At 49.7% G+C, this 20779-nt stretch overlaps 1 protein-coding gene across 4 annotated transcripts in view; it reads right to left on the bottom strand.

The window, feature by feature from the left end:
- PPP1R13B (protein phosphatase 1 regulatory subunit 13B) overlaps nt 1-20779 on the bottom strand; it is a 77262-nt gene that overhangs the window by 15733 nt on the left and 40750 nt on the right. For 3 of the 4 annotated variants that reach the window (XM_070411781.1, XM_070411798.1, XM_070411808.1), the window contains 3 exons: nt 19864-19983; nt 16592-16668; nt 922-1023 (listed from right to left, as the gene is read on the bottom strand). In XM_070411781.1, coding sequence (XP_070267882.1) covers nt 922-1023; nt 16592-16668; nt 19864-19983 — 299 coding nt within the window. The remainder of the gene's footprint in view (nt 1-921; nt 1024-16591; nt 16669-19863; nt 19984-20779) is intronic. The other variant, XM_070411789.1, reaches the window with a different exon arrangement.

A 20779-nucleotide genomic window follows, 5' to 3' on the forward strand; every position in this document is an offset into this window, starting at 1 on the left:
TGGACCGGAGGCCGGAACAAAAGCATGGATGGAGTGTTTGTGTGAACTAATATAAATTCAAAGTAAACATCATTCCATAAAAGGGTACGGTCTTTTGTTTTGTTTTGTTTTATTCATTTCAAACGGGCCGGATCCGGCCCGCGGGCCGTAGTTTGCCCACGGCTGGTCTAACTGCTACGCTGCACCCTGGGAACTCGTGTAATACTGCACATCCACCGTACTGGGAAAGAATACAGAGAAAAAGGGGCTCTCGGGCAGAGAGCAGGAAGAGCGGGCAGCGAGGCTACGGGCTCTCTCAGCAGCTAGGACGCCTCGCTCGTCGCAGTGCGAGCCGTTTCCAGAGGGCACGGGTGACAGGTCTGGTTTTCACTTGAAAATCCATGACTAAACCATCGTTTGGAAAAACTTTAAATCCTCCTGTTTCAGAGTCTCAGCAACAAACGTAGAGCTCGTTGTGCCCCTCACCACAGTCAACCAAACGGGGCCTCGGAGCGTGGCCCAGGCCAGGGCAGCCCTGATGACAAGTGTCCTGCCTCGGGGCCGGGACCAGCAGGGGGTCACGGACGCGGGCTTCCTCCAGAATGCCAAGGCCGACGACATAGCTGAGAGCACACCCAGCGGGAAAAGGAGACGGCACGGAAAACACCCTTAAATTTTATCCAACGGGGCAAGGTCGATCGTTCCCAGCGTGTCTGTGTGTGCAGGTCAAGGGTCCAGTGCTCCTGCCCTGACACCCTTCCTCGTCTGGAGGCCACGCCTGTGTTTATTGTTAGGGAGGAGATGACAGAGAAACGGCGCTGAGACTTGTGTGGCCTGGTCCTGCTGACGAGAGTTACCTGGGAGCGTAGGAACCCCCACCTAAAGGACCCGTTTGGAGAACACGCTTCTGCCCGTTTCCCGCCTCGGCTTCTGTACACTCACCTTGGCGACCAACATCTGCTGCTGGTTTTCGATTTGCTGCTGCTGCCTGGCTGCCATGTCTTGGAGCTCTGAGAGGGTCAGCTCCACCCGTGGGTGCCCCACCTGCAGAGAGAGCACAGCTGGAACCCTCTGCACGACCCCTTCCCTGGTGTCAGAAGCACATCAGGGGCGTACATGGGCTTCCTAGAGTCAGGAGAGCACAGACGACCTGTTCTCTCATCAGAGCTCTCCTCAGTCGAGAGCTTCGTCACATACAGCACTGGGCTCGAGACACTAGCTGTGTCCGCGCTACAGGGGGACCGGCCCGTTAGAGACAGATGCCTGTGGGAACGAACACCCGACGGTAACACGGAGGGGAGGGCAGCTGACGGAGCCCGAGAGCGGCCCGTTCTCTGCTGGAGACGATGACAGACCGCCATGTTTACACGCTCGCCTGGTGCTCCGCCCTAAGCCGCATACTTGTCATCTCCGACTGCTCAAGCCTCACCAGCATATCAGGTGGGGACTAGCATATCCCCATCCTACAGATGAGAACGCCAGCACAGGAGCTGAGGCAAGCAGCCGGGCAGGTGGCGCCCACAGGCAGAGCAGGATACGGAGCCCTTGTCCCGGGCCTCCGCACAGCACCTCCCCGCTCAGCACGCCCTGTGCCCTGCGTGCCTGCGAGCCTGCTGCGCTAGATCTGTGTGGTGGGAAGGGAAAGGGACATGCCCAGGGCTGATTCTGGCCAGGCCTGCGTCCCTCCAACCCCCGCTGCTGCTAACCAGGCGTGCGCACTGTCCTGCCTCAGACCTCCACTTTCTACTTCTGAGCCCATTGTGCTCTTACTTTCCGCCCTCTTATATTTTTTAAAATTTATCTTTATTGTTGAAAGTATTACAGATGCCCCCTCCCCCCCATTAACCCCTCTCACCCTGTCCCCCCAACCCTGCTCCCTAGGCCTTCACCACTCTACTGTCTGTGTCCATGGGTTATGCATATATGCATATAAGTTCTCTGGTTAATCTCTGCCCCCTCCCCCCTGAAATACATCCGTCTGTTGCATGCTTCCATGTCTCTGGTTCTATTTCGTTCATTAGTTTATTTTGTTCATTAGATTCCACATATGAGTGAGATCATGTGATACTTGTCTTTCCCTCCTGTATTCTTTTTTAAAAATATATATTTTTATTGATTTTAGAGAGGTAGGGAGAGGGAGAGAGAGAAACATCAATGATGAGAGAGAATCATTGATTCGCTGCCTCCTGCACGCCCATGCCCCCTACTGGGGATGGAGCCCGCAACCCAGGCAGTGCCCTGAGCGGGACCTCCGGGTTCATGGGTCAGTGCTCAGGCACTGAGCCACACCAGCAAGGCCCCTCTTGTTTTTTTCACAGAGGTCCCAGCCTGCTCCTCTGACTTGTCTCCCCCAAACCTCACAGTGTTCAAGCACATTCCTGACTCCAGGAATGGAATCAGGGTTTGTTCAACAGTCATAACTGGGACCCCTGTTCTGTTTAGCTAAGATCCTGGGCAAGCAATATGGACCAAAGCCCTTTTCAAAACCAGATATTGTAAACAGCCAAGTTATAGAAACTTCCATTTGAAAAGAAATTTGTTTATGCTACCAAAAACGCCTGGCAGAATCATCAAACTTTCTGTTTTAACACTAATAAACGGTTGCTAATTTCCACCTACTGAGATGTTCCACTTACAACGAAAGGTGATTTTTTTAAACCTTCAGAACTTTTACTCCTTAAAAACTATGTCCATTCAACAAGTCACAGACTATCTCTTCGGTCTCCTTTCCCCACCAATGGCTTAGAAGAACAATGTGAAGAGACAGAGAGAAATGAGCTGCCCAGGATTCTGCTACTTACAGCTGTGAACAAGCCAGAGCTCTGGGCGTGTGCTGCGTCATCTGCATGTTTCTCAGTACAAAACTAGGAGGCACCATGTTGTCATAAAGCAGTGCAGCTATTATATGTTATGTATGTAATACAATTTTATTGGAAGTGGATCTGACATACAGGAAACTGTATAAATCACAGTGCACAGCTCAACGGGTTATTGCAAAGTGACACACCTGTGCAATTTAATTGTGTTGTAAGCAGGTTATAAAAACACAAGCACCACAAACTAGTAATTCAACAAACCTGCAACATCTTAAATTTTAATACATATTCCCTTAGTTGTTCATTGTGAACATTAGCAAAGAGCAGTGCCCTTTCAGAGTCTAAGGAAACAAAAACCTTTGACACAAATCCGATCCCTCTGTGAGGGGCCTATCACCTGCATCCTCCTCCTCATGAAAACTAACCCTGTTATGGGCAATTTTAAATTCTCAACACCAACCAGATTTATTCGAACAAACCTATGACCTAAATCCTTGCTGATTTCTTTTCATCACATCTGATAGGAAGAAACCAAATCCTGTTCCCTGGGCACATCTGTGACCGGTGAGTGTGAGTCCGGTCACAGAGCAGACAAGCCACGCCCAAGCCCAGTAAATCAGCAAAAAAATCCTCCCAGCGACAGCGCAGGTTCCATGCACACTGGCCCTCTGCTGGCCCCAAGGTCCTCCCCACAGGGCGCAGGGTCCCCCAGGCCGACGTTCTCCACCTCTGGGTCCCAGGGAGAGTACTGATGCTCCCAGCCTCGCCCTGACAGCACCCACTCTCCATGGCAAATATAGCCACCCATCTCCGGGTCTAACCAACTCCCCCCAACCAGAAGCCCCTCCACCCCCATAATCACTTATCTGGTCATATCATCCCCCTTAAAAATAAATAAATATTCCATATAATAAAAGCCTAGGTGGTGTACGCCCTCGCTCATCACCACAAGATGGCCGCATGCAAAGTGGAGGCAGGGCCCGGGCGGCTGTTCCTCACGGTGAGGCCTGGGGGTCCCGCGGTTATGCGCTGCGCAGAGAAAGCCAGTCCCAGTGTCCCCACCACTGCGCGAGGAGGTCACGGCAGGGGAGGGGCAGTTGTGGGTGATCAGGCTGGCAGGGGAGGGCAGTTGTGGGCGATCGGGTGATAAGGACATCAGGGGAGGGCAGTTGGGGGCAATCAGGCCATCAGGGGAGGGCAGTTGGGGGCAATCAGGCCAGCAGGGGAGCAGTTAGGGGGCGATCAGGCTGGCAGGCAGGCAAGCGGTTAGGAGCCAGCGGTCCTAGATTGTGAGAGGGATGTCCGAGGGGTCCCAGATTGGAGAGGGTGCAGGCCAGGTTGAGGGACACTCCCCACCCAGTGCACGAATTTCATGTACTGAGCCTCTGGTGTATATATATGTATATATTTCAGAGAGGAAGCGAGAGGGAGAGAGAGATAGAAACATCAATGATGAGAGAGAATCATTGATCGGCTGCCTCCTGCACACCCCTACTGGGGATCGAGCCCACAACTTGCGCATGTGTCCTTGATGAGAATCGAACCCGGGACCCTTCAGTCTGCAGGCCGATGCTCTATCCACTGAGCCAAACCAGCTAGGGCTCATCCCCTTCTTTCTTCAAACTTGCACAAATCTACTTGTGGACACGCTAAGGGACTTCATTCCTCCAACTCGCAATACTTTCACATACAAAGTACTAACCTAACAGAGCACTTACACCAGTGGCTCTAGCTACTGAGAGCCCACCAGACTCCCACAGTCCTCGCTCATCGCAGCCTTAGCACCTGGCCCAATGCCTGCCACAGCCTCCGACCAATGACCAATGATCAATGATTAATGTTGAAAGATTAATGCTTAATATGACTGGGTGAATGGATTTGCAAGTGACTCAATACTTCCTTACCCTTCGCCCATGCCCGGATCACACTCCAATGTGGTAGCACGTTTTCAAACTCACAGTGTAGCCACCACCCCACCGAGATACAGGACATTTTCATGATCCCAGAAAGTGTCCTACTGACCCTCAACCCAACCCCTGGTCTGGGGGTTGTTGCTCTGCAGGACGGCCCAGCCCGTTTGCTCTGGAATTCTCAGAAAGGGCCCTTCAATGTACTCTTGGGGTCTGGCTTCTTATAGATTTGCCTACATTGTCCCACGTACCAGCCAGCACTCCTTCCTACAGCTGCGTGGACTCCGGGTGGTCCGCACCAGGACGAGGAGCAGGCAGGCTGTGCAGTAGGCGCACAGAACCGGCCAGACTGTTTGCCAAAGTGAAGGTCATTTCACTCCCACGAACAACATGACAGTCCTCACTTCTCCACATCTTGCCAACACTTGTTCAAAGTTTAATTATCCTCTTTTTTAAAAAAAAAAAAATTTTATTAATTTTTTACAGAGAGGAAGGGAGAGGGATAGAGAGTTAGAAACATCGATGAGAGAGAAACATTGATCAGCTGCCTCCTGCACACTCCCCACTGGGGATGTGCCCGCAACCAAGGTACATGCCCTTGACCGGAATCGAACCTGAGACCCCTGAGTCCGCAGGCTGACGCTCTATCCACTGAGCCAAACATGTTAGGGCTATCCTCTTTTTAAATAAAATGTTAACCTCTTGGCAAAGAGAGGATTCCATATAAATGGTATTTTGGTAAGTAATGAAAAAAGTAAGCATAAAATGTCCAAAATCAAGCTATCAGCCCCAAATGTACTGTGACTTGATTTTCAATAAAGAAGCTAAGCCCACCTTTGCCAAAAGTTAGATGAACAGGAGGCTCGTTTCCCAGGTTAATGTCTCATTTGTACTAATTATGTGTATGAGTCATGAGTCATAAAGCTAACAAAATAAAGTCTGTTTTAAAAAACAGGTGATAAGAACTAGATTTCTAAAAGATATTAAGAAACAACTCACTTGATAATTACGGTTGAAAACTTTAGATCACAAGCCAGCTGATGACATGGCTTTAATAAAATGTATTTTTGTCTCCCCAGGTAATGTTTTAAATATAATTTGAAACTGGTGGTACAGCATTTCAGTGATTAGAAACATGTAATAAAGTCCCTCAGAACAATCACTGTAGAATGATGCAATGCACACGCGCCTCCCAGCCTGAGCAGTAGTGATGTGTGCTTGTAGAGGCTGGTCTTTCCCAACATGAACAAGAGGCCCGAGTTCTACCTCCATCCCCTGTGCTACCGGAACCCCCGCCAAGCCTCCCTCTTGCTGTGAAACACACTCCTCACTTGCGCAGGCTCTGGTTCAGTTAATGGCCCTCCACTGCCACGGCTCTTGAAGAATCATGCCCTCTTCCAGACAACGGCTTTGTTTTTGTTTAAGGACTCATCCAAAAACACACTAAATAATGCTCTATAGAAGTGATTACTTTGACATTACAGTTTCAGGTCAATACACAGTCACCAGTTCTCGCAACCCTACTGCTCCCCGTCAGAACGGGCTCCGGCACCGCCGAAGTGCACGCCATGTTTGGACGAGTCCGGTGGTGTGTGAGCACACGGGCCTGGGACGGAGGAGGGGCGTCCTCTGCGACCCTCTGGTCTATGGTGCGCGTGGGCCACCTCTGCCTGTTCTGAAGTGCTCTCTTGTTTAGCTTTGTCATCCTAAAGAAGTGTTCCTATCCGTAATTTTGAGTGCAACTCCCTAAAAGCTGAAAAACTGGAGAATGATGCAAAAACAAAAACTTTCATTTCGAGGTCATCCCAAAGAACCCTTCCATTGTACCCCCCGCCTCCCATGTCTCCCATGAGCCTCCTGTTCCTCCATGGGCAAAGAACAGGCGTTCCTGACATGACATGCTAGCTCCCAGCCTCACCGCCGTGCTGTTTATTACGTACCCAGCACTCCTCCCTGTTTCACCGAAATATTTTATATTTGTGAATCGGCAGCCCACCTTGCCGTGCTCACAGGCCAGGCATGTGCACGAGTTTTCTATTGCTGAGTAACAGATCACACTAAACCCGGCCACTTGAATGTGCGTCCTGGCTCTCCATTCCTGTGGGCGGGAGATTCAGGGGCAGCTCAGCTGGGCGGTTTCAGCTTGAGATTTCTCACGGGGTCGGTCGAGTCCAGCGTCAGCCCGGGCTGTGGCCATCGGAAGCCTGCGGGGCAGAGGACCTGCTCCCGGGTGGCTCACTCACAGGGCGCCCGCGGGGGCTGGCTGCTGCGGGGAGGCCTCGGGTCCTCCCGGTGGGTGGGTGGGGGGGCCTCTTCACAGGGCCTGCCTGAGTGTTCTCAGGGCGTGGTGGCTGGTTTCCCCAGAGCCAGCAATCCCAGAGCGCGTGGGGGGGGGGGGGGGGGGGGGGACCGACGGACGGACGGGAAGCTCCCTCCCCTGTGAACTAGGCTCAGAGCCGCAGGGTGTCACTCTCTCCACCTTCTATCTGGTAGGAGCAAGTCGCTAAGTCTGGGAGGAGGGGAACAGGCTCCATCTTTTGAAGAGAGGCATGTCAAAGAATTGCAGACATCCTTAGAAACCACTGTACCCATTTACTGTGAAGTCTCATCAAGACTCTATCTACCTCTACCATTTACCCTTCTATTATTCACTCCTTACACGTATTTGGTTGTTATTCCCAACAGCACTGTCAGAATCCAAAGAAGAGAAGATGTTTATGAATGTCTATGAGCGTATGTTTAAGAGAGCTAGGTTACAGTGCAACCAAAAGAGGTTTTAGCTACAAATGCAATTGTCCCCTCAATGCCTAGCATATGTTCCTTGGTAGTCAGTTAACAGAAGAGACTAGTGCAGCAGTTCTCAACCTGTGGGTCGTGACCCCTTTGGCGGTCGAACGACCCTTTCACAGGGGTCGCCTAAGACCATCCTGCATATCAGATATTTACATGACGATTCATCACAGTAGCAACATTACAGTTATGAAGTAGCAACGAAAATAATTTTATGGTTGGGTCACAACATGAGGAACTGTTTTAAAGGGCCAGAAGGTTGAGAACCACTGGACTAGTGGGTTTTGTGGGCAATGAAACACCACCTGGGTGATGGGTCACTTCAGATGCCAGCTCTTATCCCGATAAACTGTAGATTTTAATACTCAACCAAGTAAGTCATCTTTGGCTTTAATAGACAACATGGTTACTGTAATATTATTCGGGGGGAATAAGTTCCCTACGCCCTCAGGTCAGGGAGGTGACGTGCTGTAGTTGAACAGCCTGTCCTACTCATTTTCTTTTGTGCTCGGCGTCTAGGGAGAGCACACTTGAGCCGGCGGTGAGTCGAGCCAGTCTGGTCTCTAGAGCAGGGGTGGGGAATGTCTGGCCTGCGGGCCGAATGAGGCCCATGAAATCATTTGGTCAGGTCCTGCCACGGCATCAGCGGTGAGCTCATTAATGCCTGACCACATAGAGCAGGCTAAGTTTTAAGAGAAACGTTCTGTACGGCCCTGAGTGATGTTACAAACATCCAATGGCCCTGGACAGGAAAAGGTTCCCCACCCTGCAAGGACTCTAGGTCCAGTTCTCGTGGCCAAGTTCACATTCTTGTGTGGATGCTCTGCCTGCGTGCAGGGCCTCAACCTCCGCATGTGTAAAACCAGACTCCTCCCTCTCCTTCCAACCTGGCCTCCTCCCGAAACTCCCTACTTCTGCTCCGGGCACCAGCATCCCCTCTGACTGGAGCCTGCCTTGCCCCCGCACAACCGCACAACCGGCTACAGCTCAGGGCTCAGGGCTCGCCTCTCCATCCCAGAGCCAGCACTTCCTTAGCTTCCCTCAGTCTACAACGCCCTTCCCCCCTCTCTAACTCTACCGATCCTGGAGATCTGGTCACAATGCCATCTGCTTCCTACGGCTTTCCTGATCCTTTAGGGAACCTCTCATACAATTGTTCTGACACTCAGGATCTGACATCACTTCCAGAGATGGGAGAGAACTCCGTCATTTTAACAAATTCTGGATTCTAGAGATTCAACATGTCATGAGCACTTGCCACAGGATGTCAGACACTCGCATATACCTGCGTGTACAGTTACCGCAGTTGGTCTGATGCTTACGAAACCCTGTGAGGAACACCACTTGTTTCTCAGACGAGAAAGCCGAGTCTCGCAGTCAGTGTAGGTACAGCAGTCAGGACCATAACCCGCAGCAAGTGGGCACCTTTCCACTTCACAGGGGGCACTGCCCTCCCAGACTTCTTACAGGGCCCAGCTGAGGCACATAGTATTGATCCTAACCAACAGCCATTTATTTACTTATTTTTTAAAATATATTTTTATTGTTTTCAGAGAGAAAGGAAGAGGGAGAGAGCGATAGAAACATCAGTGATGAAAGAAATCACTGATCAGCTGCCTCCTGCACATCCCCTACTGGGGATTGAGCCCACAACCCAGGCATGTACCCTGACCAGGAATCCAACTGTGACCTCCTGGTTCATAGGTTGACACTCAACAATTAAGCCACACTGGCTGGCCCAACAGCCATTTACTGTGTCCTTATTAAAAGGTAAACACTTATTGATTTATTGCTAGTCTGAATCATATTAAAATGCTGTTTTTTAGATAAAAAATGGTCAAGCATAAGGAGACAGCAAAAGCTCTGGGTACGAAGGGAAACCACGCTGGCCTGGGCCCTGACGGCCTGTCCCACCTGAAGACTCACCCCTCGGAGGCTTAAGAAAGAGAAATGAGGATCAGCCAGGGTGGCGAGTTCAACAGGAGATGCCCACAGACATTCAGGGCCCAGGTGCTAGAGCCTCAGTGTGACAGTGAATGAGTGAGGAGGGGCAGCTCCCTAGCATCTGCCACCACTAGACCCCTCACGCGAGCTGCTCGGCCCGCAGAGGGGACCGCAGTGAGCCTGTCTGCGTGCACAGTACTGACCAGGGCACATGCAAACCTCCAGGAAATCCCACCTTCATCCGGGACTCAAAACTGCTCACAGGTCAAGTGCCAGGAAAATGAGCAGTTCATTGTCCAAAAGTAAAACACACGTGACCAAGGCACCATGACTAAAAGCCAGCAGCAGTCACACATGCAAATATGAAGATATTAGTTACAGAATAACTATGTTTACTGTGCTTAAAAAATATAAGAAAGCTTAAAGCATCAGCAAGGAGTAACCAAAAAGAGGTGGAAAAGTGTGAACTATAACGTCTAGAACTGAAAATTTTAATGAATTTAAAGACCACTTTATTGTGGTACAATTGACCTAAAAGCTGCACACATCTATAGTAAAGTGTACAACCTGACGTTTTCACAAACATATACACAATCAGGAAAATGAACAAACCTGTTACCTGCCAAAAGCCCTGGGGCTCCCTTCCTCCCACACCTCCTGGCACCCCTTCCACCGTCAGTTATCAGAAATTAGTTTGCACTTCCTAGAATCCCACTAAATGGAACCACGGAGCATGTGCTATTATTGTCTGGCTTCTTTCTTTCAGCAAACGATTGAGATTCCTCCACACGGTAGTGGGGGTCTGTGGTTTATTCCTTTTACTGTTCAGTAATATTTCCCTGTATGGACAGATCGTGGCGGTTTGTCCATTCACTTGTTGACAGACATCAGGGCTTTCTCCAGACTCCGGCTTCCGCGAATCAAGCTGCCATGGGCAGGTGCAAGTCTGCGCTGACACCTGCTCTCCTTTCTCTTAGGTACATCCTTAGGAGTAGAACTACTGGGTCATATAATGGAATTATTATGTTCAAGTTTGAAAAACATTGCCCAGCTGTTTCCCAGACCAGACCATTCCCAAGAGCAGCGCACGAGGGTTCCACAGTCTCGCCCACCCCTGTGATGATCGGGCCTTTTAGTTCAGGCGTTCCAACAGACAACAGTGGGCCTCACGGTGCTCCCGATTTGCCTTTTCCTAAAGACGAATGTTGAACACCTTCCCATGTGCTTATCTGACATTCATATTTCCTTTGGTAACGCATCAATCCAAATCTTCTGCCCTTTTATCTTAAAACTATTGTTTTCTTATTATTCAGTTTGAGAGTCTTTGCATATTCTGGAAACTAGTCCTTTGTCAGGTATGGGATTTGCAGGTAGGCTCTTCCAGGCTGTGTCCTGCCTTTCCATCACACATAACATTAAAAGCACATTATATGGCTACACAGCCACATAAGCACAGTGACAGACAGAGCGCGTCCACTGGAAGGTGCGGAGTTATCCAGAACACAGTGCAGAGACAAAGAAAGTAAAGCATGAAGAAGAGATGAAGAGATGAGGATAATAAAATGAAAGACATACGTGCTTCACCGAGTTCCGGGAGAAGAAAACAGAAGAATGTGGAAGAACATCTGTAGAGACGACTGGGAATCTTCCAGAATTGTTGACAGAGGCCAGTCCTCAGAATCAGTAAATTCAACAATTCCCCACAGGAGAAATGAAAAGAAAGCCACACCTAATTCTGCTCAAAATGGAGGATTCGTTGATCCTAATTTTATTAAATAACAAAACTCCACTAAATGACAGAAAGGAATTTTTAACATCAAATAATGTGAAACCACAATACACACAGGAATAGCAGGAGTGGAGACAACACTGTTAGAAGCTTGAAAGAGAATGGATGAGAAGGAATTGACCTAGTAGGTCTGAGACAATCCTCAGCTAGAAACAGGAAATTGGATAAATGGCCCACTTACATCACAGAATCTTCAAAGGATTGGGACTGACAGCACCATGTGCCCCTGGAAAGAGAAGGGAAGTGGAGGGCGCCTAGAACAGGCCGAGCGAGTGACAGGCACTGAAGACACGGTGGAGTTCCTGGACGGCCTCCCCAGCTCCTCGCTCCGGGCCACAGCCGGGCAAAAGTCTAGAAGCAATTCTCTGGACAACTGAAACTTTACCTGGCCCGGGAGACCATGGGCACCGATGAGTCCTGGGTACCATATGGAAAACAGGGGGACTGAGTGACCATGTCAATAATAAATGCTTCCAGAAAGAACTCTGACCTTATTGCCAACTGTTTGAACAAAGGTGCCAAGACAATGCAATGAACAGAGAACAGTCTTTTCATTGAACGGGGCTAGGATAACTGGACATTTGCATGTGAAAGAATGGATTTGGACCCTACATCACACCGTATACAAAAAATAACTAAAAATAAATCACAGACCTAATGTCAGAGCTAAAACTATAAAGCTCTTAAATGAAAACAGGAGGCAGGACCAACTGACCCTGGCCACTAACTGGCGTATAGGATTTGAGCAGAAAGTGCTCAGGTTTGGCCTGGCTGCCTGAGGACAGGAAAAGGGGGCTTCCTGAACACCCAAGGGAAGCAGTGCTGCTCAGGAGAGTTCACACCAGCGCCGCCCAAGACGGCTAGTCTGAGAGAGCCCTGCCTGCAAGGCTGGCTCCTGGTTGACCCCTGGGCACTTGAAATTTGAGAGGGTTCCCACCATTCCCAGAACTATTAAGAATGGAGGAGGAGGAGGAAGAAGAGGAAGAGGAGGAGGGGGAGAATGGCTCACTGCACCTAAACGATTTGTGTAAATAATATGATTTGTGTTAAACGCCTGCTTTCCTTCTGGGAGTCTGGAGTTTTGGTACTTTCTAGATCAGGGGTGATGAACCTTTTTTCTACCAAGGGTCATTTGGATATTTATTATATCACTAGAGGCCGGATTCGTGCACCAGTGGGGTCCCTCGGCCTGGCCTGCGCCCTCTCGCAATCCAAGACCCCTCGGGGGATGTCGGACTGCCGGTTTCGGCCTGATCCCCGCAAGCCAGGCCAAGGGACCCCACTGGTGCACAAATCTGTGCACTGGGCCTCTAGTATGCATATAAGATCTTTGGTTAATCTCTTCCCGCCCTCCCCCTTCCCTCTGAGACTCATCAGTCTATTCCATGTTTCCATGCCTGTGTGTTCAGTGTCTGCCTCCTGGTGGTCAGTGCACATCATAGCTACCAGTTGAACAGTTGTTTAGGCTTTTATATATATACTAGAGGCCCGTTGCAGGAAGATTTCTGTAAGAATAGGACTTCCTCGGGCCTATTCCTGCAAGAATAGGGCTTCCTGAGGCCAGAGCGAAGCAGAGAAGGGAGCGAAGCCCGCCGAGGCTTCTCCGCTGCCTCGCTCCCTCCCTTCTCCACTGCCTCAGCTCTGTTCCCTTCTCCGCTGCCTCAGCTCCGTTCCCTTCTCCGCTGCCTCGCTCCCTCCTGTCTCCGCTGCCTCAGCTCCGTTCCCTTCTCCGCTGCCTCGCTCCCTCCCTTCTCCGCTGCCTCAGCTCCGTTCCCTTCTCCGCTGCCTCGCTCCCTCCCTTCTCCGCTGCCTCAGCTCCCTCCTGTCTCCGCTGCCTCGCTCCCTCCCTTCTCCGCTGCCTCGCTCCCTCCTGTCTCCGCTGCCTCGCTCCCTCCCTTCTCCGCTGCCTCGCTCCCTCCCTTCTCCGCTGCCTCGCTCCCTCCCTTCTCTGCTGCCTCGCTCCCTCCCATGTCCGCTGCCTCAGCTCCGTTACCTTCTCCGCCGCTTCACTCCCTTCTGCAGTGCTTGGCTTCCTTCTACGCTGTCTTCAGTCTTCGCTGCGCGCCTGTGTATGCAAATTAACCGCCATCTCTGTTGGGTTAATTTGCATATCGCCCTGACTGGCTGGTGGGCATAGTGGAGGGATGGTCAATTTTGCATGTTTCTCTTTTATTTGTGTAGATAGATTCTCAGGCCATACAAAGTTATCAACTTAAAAATTAGCCTGTTATATTTGGTCAAATATTTAATTAACTAACCCCTAATGCCTTGGCAAGGCCAGACCAAATGATTTCATGAGCCTGCATGGCCCGCAGGCCAGAGGGTCCTCACCCCTGTTCTAGATAGAGGCTGCCTATATGAGCAGCTCCCAGTAAAATCCCTGGGCCCTGGCCCCTCCAATGAGCGTCCTGGTGACATCATTGCACACGTTGTCACAGCTCACTGCTGCGGAATTAAGCACTTCCTGTGCGGCTCCACTGGGAGAGGACTCCGGAAGCCTGGCTTCATTTCCCCCAGGCTTCGCCCGTGTGCCTTCTCCCTGCGTGGACCTGCGCGTGCCCTCCCCACTGCAGAAAGTCACAGCCAGGAGGACGACTATCCCGAGCCCCGTGAGTCCTAGTAAAGCAGTGGCATGGGGTGGTCTTGGACGCCCAAAACAGGCCTAGACAATGGGAGCAAGTCAACTTGCCTTTATAGACAAGGTCAAACCAGAGCTTCAAAATTCTGTTGGACAACTGGAGCTCTGGGTGCACATGACAACGTGTGCACGTGGCCTGGGGGTCCCAAACCCAGCAGGAAACAGTCGCACGGAGAGTTTTCCGGGCCCACCAGACTTCTGCCAGGGGGTTGGGCCTTTATTTCTCGGACGACTTGACTTGTGGACCTGCCATGTTCAGAGCAGAACTTCCCCAGCCTCCTGGCTGATCAGCTGGTCACGGGCATGAATCACTGCAAAGCAGCACCCTGTCCTCTTCCCAGCACACACCCGCCTCTCTCAGCTGTCAATTGATCCGTTCCCAGCTGCTGTCCACCCACAAGGCTACAAGGTTCCATGTGCCATGTCTCTATAGCCAGGGTATGCACAAAAATATCCTGGAGAAAGACGTTTTGAATACCACATTAACTTTAAAAGTGCACAAAAAAGTGCTCTGTAGACAATAACGTGCTTTACAGAGGGAGTGTATTATTAGGCTTAAAAGGCAGGTGTGAGGCCATAAAATACGTAACACCTTTGATGTAATGCTCCCAGCACTAAGGTATACCTGTAGACTCGCCCTCTAATTACAAGTCACATAAAGGCTGCAAACACATTTAATTTAGGTTTCAGGTTTCAGTTTGTTGATCTTGAAAAGTAAACATGACCTCCATGTTCACAAGAAACAACTTCATCCACAAGAAACGACCACGGAATTCCCATCCCATCACACCTCAGAATTCCCCGCCTTACACCCCGGGACCCTCTCCTTTGGGCCTTCCCCTCATCACACATGTGCACACCCCGCCTCACACGAAGCCTATTTGATGAACTTATTTCACCTCCCCTGAACTTCAGGGAGATCTCAGAACTCAACAGGATCTTCAAAATTCTGTTGGACAAAAGTTCTGAATGCATATGGCACTGGGGGCCGGGGGTCCCACACTCGGTGGATAAGAGAGCCCTCTGGGGAGTTTTCCAGGTCCCACCCAGACCCCCTGAATCACAAGTTCTACTGACAGGGTCTGGGCCTTTTTCTCTCAAGGCTTCCTGAAGCGCATGCCTGCAGACGCACAGGGACCCCATTTGGACAAGTATGTCCTGTGGCAGACTGACAAGAGGGTCTGACGAAAGACCTTCAGGAACTGAAGGGTAAGGGAGGAGAATCCATCATCGACATTAGGACAGTTCTCCTGAGCAGCACAGGGTTGGGAGGGTGGAACCACAGAGAAGAAAATACAACCTAGCATGTCACCTGGCTCTGCGTGGATGGCTGCCAAATCTAAAGTGGGCTTCAACTTATAACCAACTACAGACAAAGGAGAAAGGGCTTCACTGTAGTCAGATAAGCTCACACACATCACCAGCCTTGGCAACACGGAGGGACAGGTACAAGAGCTGGAAGTAGGTGGGCAACACGGAGGGACAGGTACAAGAGCTGGAAGTAGGTGGGCAACACGGAGGGACAGGTACAAGAGCTGGAAGTAGGTGGGCAGGGGAGACGGGTCGGGGGAGGGGGGGGATCCAGGGATATGATTTAGAGTTGACAGCACAGAGAAACAGAGGTTAAACATATCATTTAAAGCCACAATGGGCCCTCGCCAGTTTGGCTCAGTGGACAGAACATCGGCCTAGGGACTAAAGGTCCCGGACTGATTCCGGTCAAGTGCACGTACTCGGTTGCAGGCTCGCTCCCCAGCCCTGGTCAGGGTACGTGCGGGAGGCAACCAATCATTGTGTCTCTCCCACATTGATGTTTCTCTCTCTCTGTCTCTCCCCCTCCTCTCCACTCTAAAAAAAATTGATGGAAAAATATCCTTGGGTGAGGATTAACAACAACAAAAAGCCAAAACGGTACACAATAAAATTACTAAACAGCAATGTGATACAAGTAAGTTGGAAAGTAGAGGGGCAAGGTGACTTGCTCAAAGTGAGCTCGTTTAGAAAGTTCTGAGGCCAGTGCCCTCACACGGCCCTCACACTCCAGACCCAAGTTCTTTACCAGAATCTGGAGGAAGTCATGTGTCCAAGACTACACACCTGCTTACGGGCAGAGCCGGAAAAAGAAACCAGTTCTCCAGCTTTAACATTATTTGAAAAAGTCATTACTACAATTTTCAGGAAAGACCATTTTGAAAATGTCCCTACCTGCTCATTCTTTCAACACACACCAGGCATTTCTTAAAAAGAACCCCCCACTTAGACACACTGCCCACCTCTAACCAGCGCTGGGCCTGCTCGCCAACTCCGCACCTCTCCTGCTCGCGGCTGTGGAGACGTCAGCCCACTAGCCAGTGTCATTCAAAACCTGACAGAGAGCTCACGGCATCCACACTGAAGACACAAAGCCCGCTGCCTGCTCGCCTCTCAGCCCAGAGGCTGAGCCACCGGGCAGGGGCCAGGCCATGGCCCACGCACACGGCGAGAGCGGCTGCTCCAGACACGCGTGGAGGGCACTGCTCTGCTCGCGGTGACCCGGCGCACAGCGGGCTGTGGGGAGGTGAGACCACTCAGTGACGGCCTCTTTATACTGCATAACAAGTTGTGAAATAGTCAACAGAAATAATTTCTACTAAAAAATAATTCTTTAAAAAGAAAATATAACCGAAATGAATTAGTACTTGTAAAAAGCATTTAAAAAATGTCAATACAAGTCACTGTTGCTCACCCCATTCTCAGCACGCTTTTCTCCAGGCACGTTTATCACATTCCTCTGGGTTCTCTGCTCTTGGGTCTGACGGCCACCTAAAGAAGAGAGGACCAAACTTACTAAAAACATACTAGAAAAACCATGTTCTCTTTTTAAGGACAATTAAAAAATATTTTTATTGATTTCAGAGAGGAAAGGAGAGGGAGCAAGAGATAGAAACTCCAATGATGAGAGAGAATCACTGATGGGCTGCCTCCTGCACGCCCCCAAATGGTGAGCGAGCCTGCAACCTGGGCATGAGCCCCTGACCAGAATTGAACTCGGACCCCTTCCGCCTGCAGGCCAACGCTCTAGCCTCTGAGCCAAACCGGCTAGGGCAATACCATATGGTTTCACTGATATGTGAAATCTAAAGAACAAAACAAACAAACAAACAGCAACTGACTCATAGACACAGAGCACAATCTGAGGGCTGCCAGATGGGAGGGGGGTTGGGTCTGGGTGAAAAAGGTGAAGGGTTAAGAAGTACAAACTGACAGTTAGGAAACAGTGCCAGCACAGGGAACGCAGTCAGTAAGGCTGTAATAACCAGGTGTGCCAGCAGGTGGGCACTAGAATGACTGAGGATCGCTTTGTAAACTACATACTTTCCTTACGACTCCAGACAGCTCTCTTAAGTATCCCTAACACTTCTAAACGTCATAGAGTAAGAAATGAGACCTTCCTCCTCACCTCACCAGCACAGGACATGAAGGGTTATGCACACATATTGTAGTGGTAAGAGTGGAAAGTAAAGCTGCTTGCGCAGAGCTAAGGAAGGGAGGGCACTCGTATGTGGAGGGCTCGGGTAGAGGGTGCGCATGAATTCTTAGCCAGAGAGCACTGCTGTGGGACTGCACGGAGCTAGCAAGTCCCTGCAGGAGGGGCTCTGGTCTGAGGCAGCAGGGGATGAAGAGCTAGACCTGCGGCCTTGGTCTCGTGACCCCGGATGCCCAGCAGCCAGTGCAGTGAAACCCACAGGAGATGGCGCCTGTAAACCAGCTGTGAAAGGGACTCTTAGAGAGTGAGCACCTGAGGGCACAGTGTCCTGTCATGTAAAACACAAATAAAGAGGAATAACTCGCATAAACAAATCTCTTTACAGAAGGATATATTTTTGCTGTTGATTTTTTAAAACAGAAGTAATCCACAATCACTGTCAAATAACAAGTTAAGGGTCTCTTCACTGTACAGTTTATATCAGCGGTTCTCAACCTGTGGGTCGCGACCCCTTTGGGGGTTGAACAACCCTTTCACAGGGGTCGCCTAAGATCATCGGAAAACACATATATAATTACATATTGTTTTTGTGATTAATCACTAGGCTTTAATTATGTTCAATTTGTAACAATGAAAATACATCCCGCATATCAGATATTTATATTATGATTCATAACAGTAGCAAAATTACAGTTATGAAGTAGCAACGAAAATAATTTTATGGTTGGGGGTCACCACAACATGAGGAACTGTATTAAAGGGTCGCGGCATTAGGAATGTTGAGAACCACTGGTTTATATGCTTTCAGAAAAATAATTCCCTTTTTTGGGTTAAATTTTAATTCTAAAAGAGGTAGTATATTCCCAAAGTTCAAAATGCAGAAGGAACAAACAGGCAAACGATAAACAATCCCCAGCTTCCTTTTTGTAATCCTCACCCAAGGGTATGTTTTCACTGAGAGATAGAGAAACATCGATGTGAGAGAGAAACATTGATCGGTTGCCTCCCGTACGTGCCCCGACGGGGGATCAAATCCACAACCTAAGTTTGCGCCCTGACCAGGAGTCAAACCCGCAAACTTTCGTGTATAGGATGACACTCCAGCTAATGGAGCCACCTGGCCGGGCGTTGCAGTTTCTCAGCGCCCTTCCAAAGACACTTCAGACACGGCCCAGCCAGCATGGAACCAGGACGCTGTCTCTGTCACACAGAGGTCCCGTGTGCATACTGCTTCCCATGGTGCTTAGCCGCGTGGTGTGTCCAGGACCTGGGTCGGGGCACACGGCTTGTAGTCTCGGCTGTGAGCAGCCCACTGTTGGATGCAGCACGATTTTCGGCCCAATGTCCCCGTGGGCATGTGGGCTGTTCCTATCGGCAGTGCCCCATGAGTGACCATGTATCCACCATCCTGTACGTGTGTAGCACAGCTTTAGGGCGAGTTCTCAAAAGTGAGATCGCTGGGTGAAAGGGTTTGTGCTTCTGTAAGTGGAACAGATATGCCCAAACTGCCCTCTGCAAGAGCTGTGGCCTGGCACTCCCACAGACACGTGGAGAGCGCCTGTGCCCGGCGTCCTCCCAACAGTGACGAGGTGTCCCACCTTCGCCAGCGGGACAGTCTCCTTTGTTAGGATGAGGCTGGGCGTCTTGTCACATCCCAGGGCCACGACACGCTCTCTCCTGAGAACTGCATGTTTGTATATATCGCTCATTTTTTTAAACTGGGTTTTACTTTATTTCATTTTTTGTATCGATTTGTAGGAACTTTTTTTTTTTTTTTTTAATATATTTTATTGATTTTTTACAGAGAGGAAGGGAGAGAGATAGTTAGAAACATCGATGAGAGAGAAACATCGACCAGCTGCCTCCTGCACATCTCCTACTGGGGATGTGCCCGCAACCCAGGTACATGCCCTTGACCGGAATCGAACCTGGGACCTTTCAGTCCGCAGGCTGACGCTCTATCCACTGAGCCAAACCGGTTTCGGCTGTAGGAACTTTTTATATGTAAAAGAAACCAGCCCTTTGCTAATGAGCTACATAAATGCTGTTTCCCAGTTTATAATTTGTCTTTTGAAATTGCTTAAGGTGGTTATTGCCAAACAGACAGTTTTTGCTTTTTTAGTAATTCAGTTTGTCTTTTCTTTTTTGGTTTATTGCTACACTTAGAAAGGTCCTGTCCACTTTAAAAATAAAACATATTTCTCAGCATTTTTCTAATCCTTTCATGGCTTTATTTACTCTTAAGCCCTAGATATTTGATCCATCTGGTATCTATCAAAAGCAGTTCCTTTGAACAGCAAGTCTGAGCGCATTCCTGGGCGGTGGTCCTGAGAGGGAGCCAGGGCGAGGCGCCTGGACTGTGGAATAACTGAACTGCAAGCACAGAGGTCAGAGGAGTGTGACACACCAACCCTCCCTCTCACACGGAGTAAAGGGCAACACAGCATAGTAATTTATTTTAATACTTATTCCTATTTTTAAATTAAATTTCATGGCAAAATTTAACAAAGGGAGGGAAAGCACTCATTTACCTTGCTCACTGCTCTCGGTCGGGGAATCTTCATGTCGAAGAAAAAATTTCACTTCTTCCCTCCGAGGCCCCCACTTCTGAAGATGCTCATACATCATGTGATCAAAGGGTATGGGGCGCTCTGGAAAAAACACATCTCATTTATCTCAGAAACAAACAACGTAATTCCTACCCAAAGCAAAAAATAAAGATAAATTTAAATAAATACACACATGAATTAGAACTCAAGACTATTATAAGCACTAAACTTTAACTTTAATGAAATAAAGCAGGAATATGAATGGACAATAATGTAGGTAACTAATAAGCACAAGAAGTAAACATAAAAGCAATTTTCCAACATTAAATAGGGAACACTGGGGGAAATGCCCTTCACAGTCTTTGTCATGAAGCAGTACGCCTCCCCCTCTTCAAAGGAACGTATCAAAAACTGGCGGGACCTGTTATTCATTAAATTGCTGCACGTGGTGATCGGACGTACGGAGGAGGGGCAGCACCCGCCTCGCAGTGCAGTGAGCCCACACGGCACTGCACACGCCGCTCCCGCAGCATTATTCCCAGGAGCCCGAAGCGCAAACAACCCGAACGCCCATCAGCTGATGGTGAATGAGATGTGGTCCATCAGACAACGTGACCACCCGCCCACACCAGGACTAAGTGCTAACACAGGCTTCCAACATGGCTGGGCCTTGAGAACATTATTCTAAGTGTAAGCAGCCACACAGAAGAGGCCACACACTATGATCCTACTTATACGAGGGCCTGGAGTGTCAAGGCCACAGAGCAGGGGGTGACACCGTGGCTGCCTGGCTCTGGAGGAGGAAGGGGTGGGGAGGTGCAGAGTTTGGTGATGGTTGCACAACACTGTGAACGTCCTAAAAACCACTCAACTGTACACTTTAAAATGGTGATTTTAT

The sequence above is a fragment of the Myotis yumanensis genome, unplaced genomic scaffold (genome assembly GCF_028538775.1).
Source record: "Myotis yumanensis isolate MYYU_CA2020_CCGP unplaced genomic scaffold, mMyoYum1.0.hap1 SCAF_1, whole genome shotgun sequence".
In the NCBI taxonomy this organism is placed as follows: Eukaryota; Metazoa; Chordata; class Mammalia; order Chiroptera; family Vespertilionidae; genus Myotis; species Myotis yumanensis.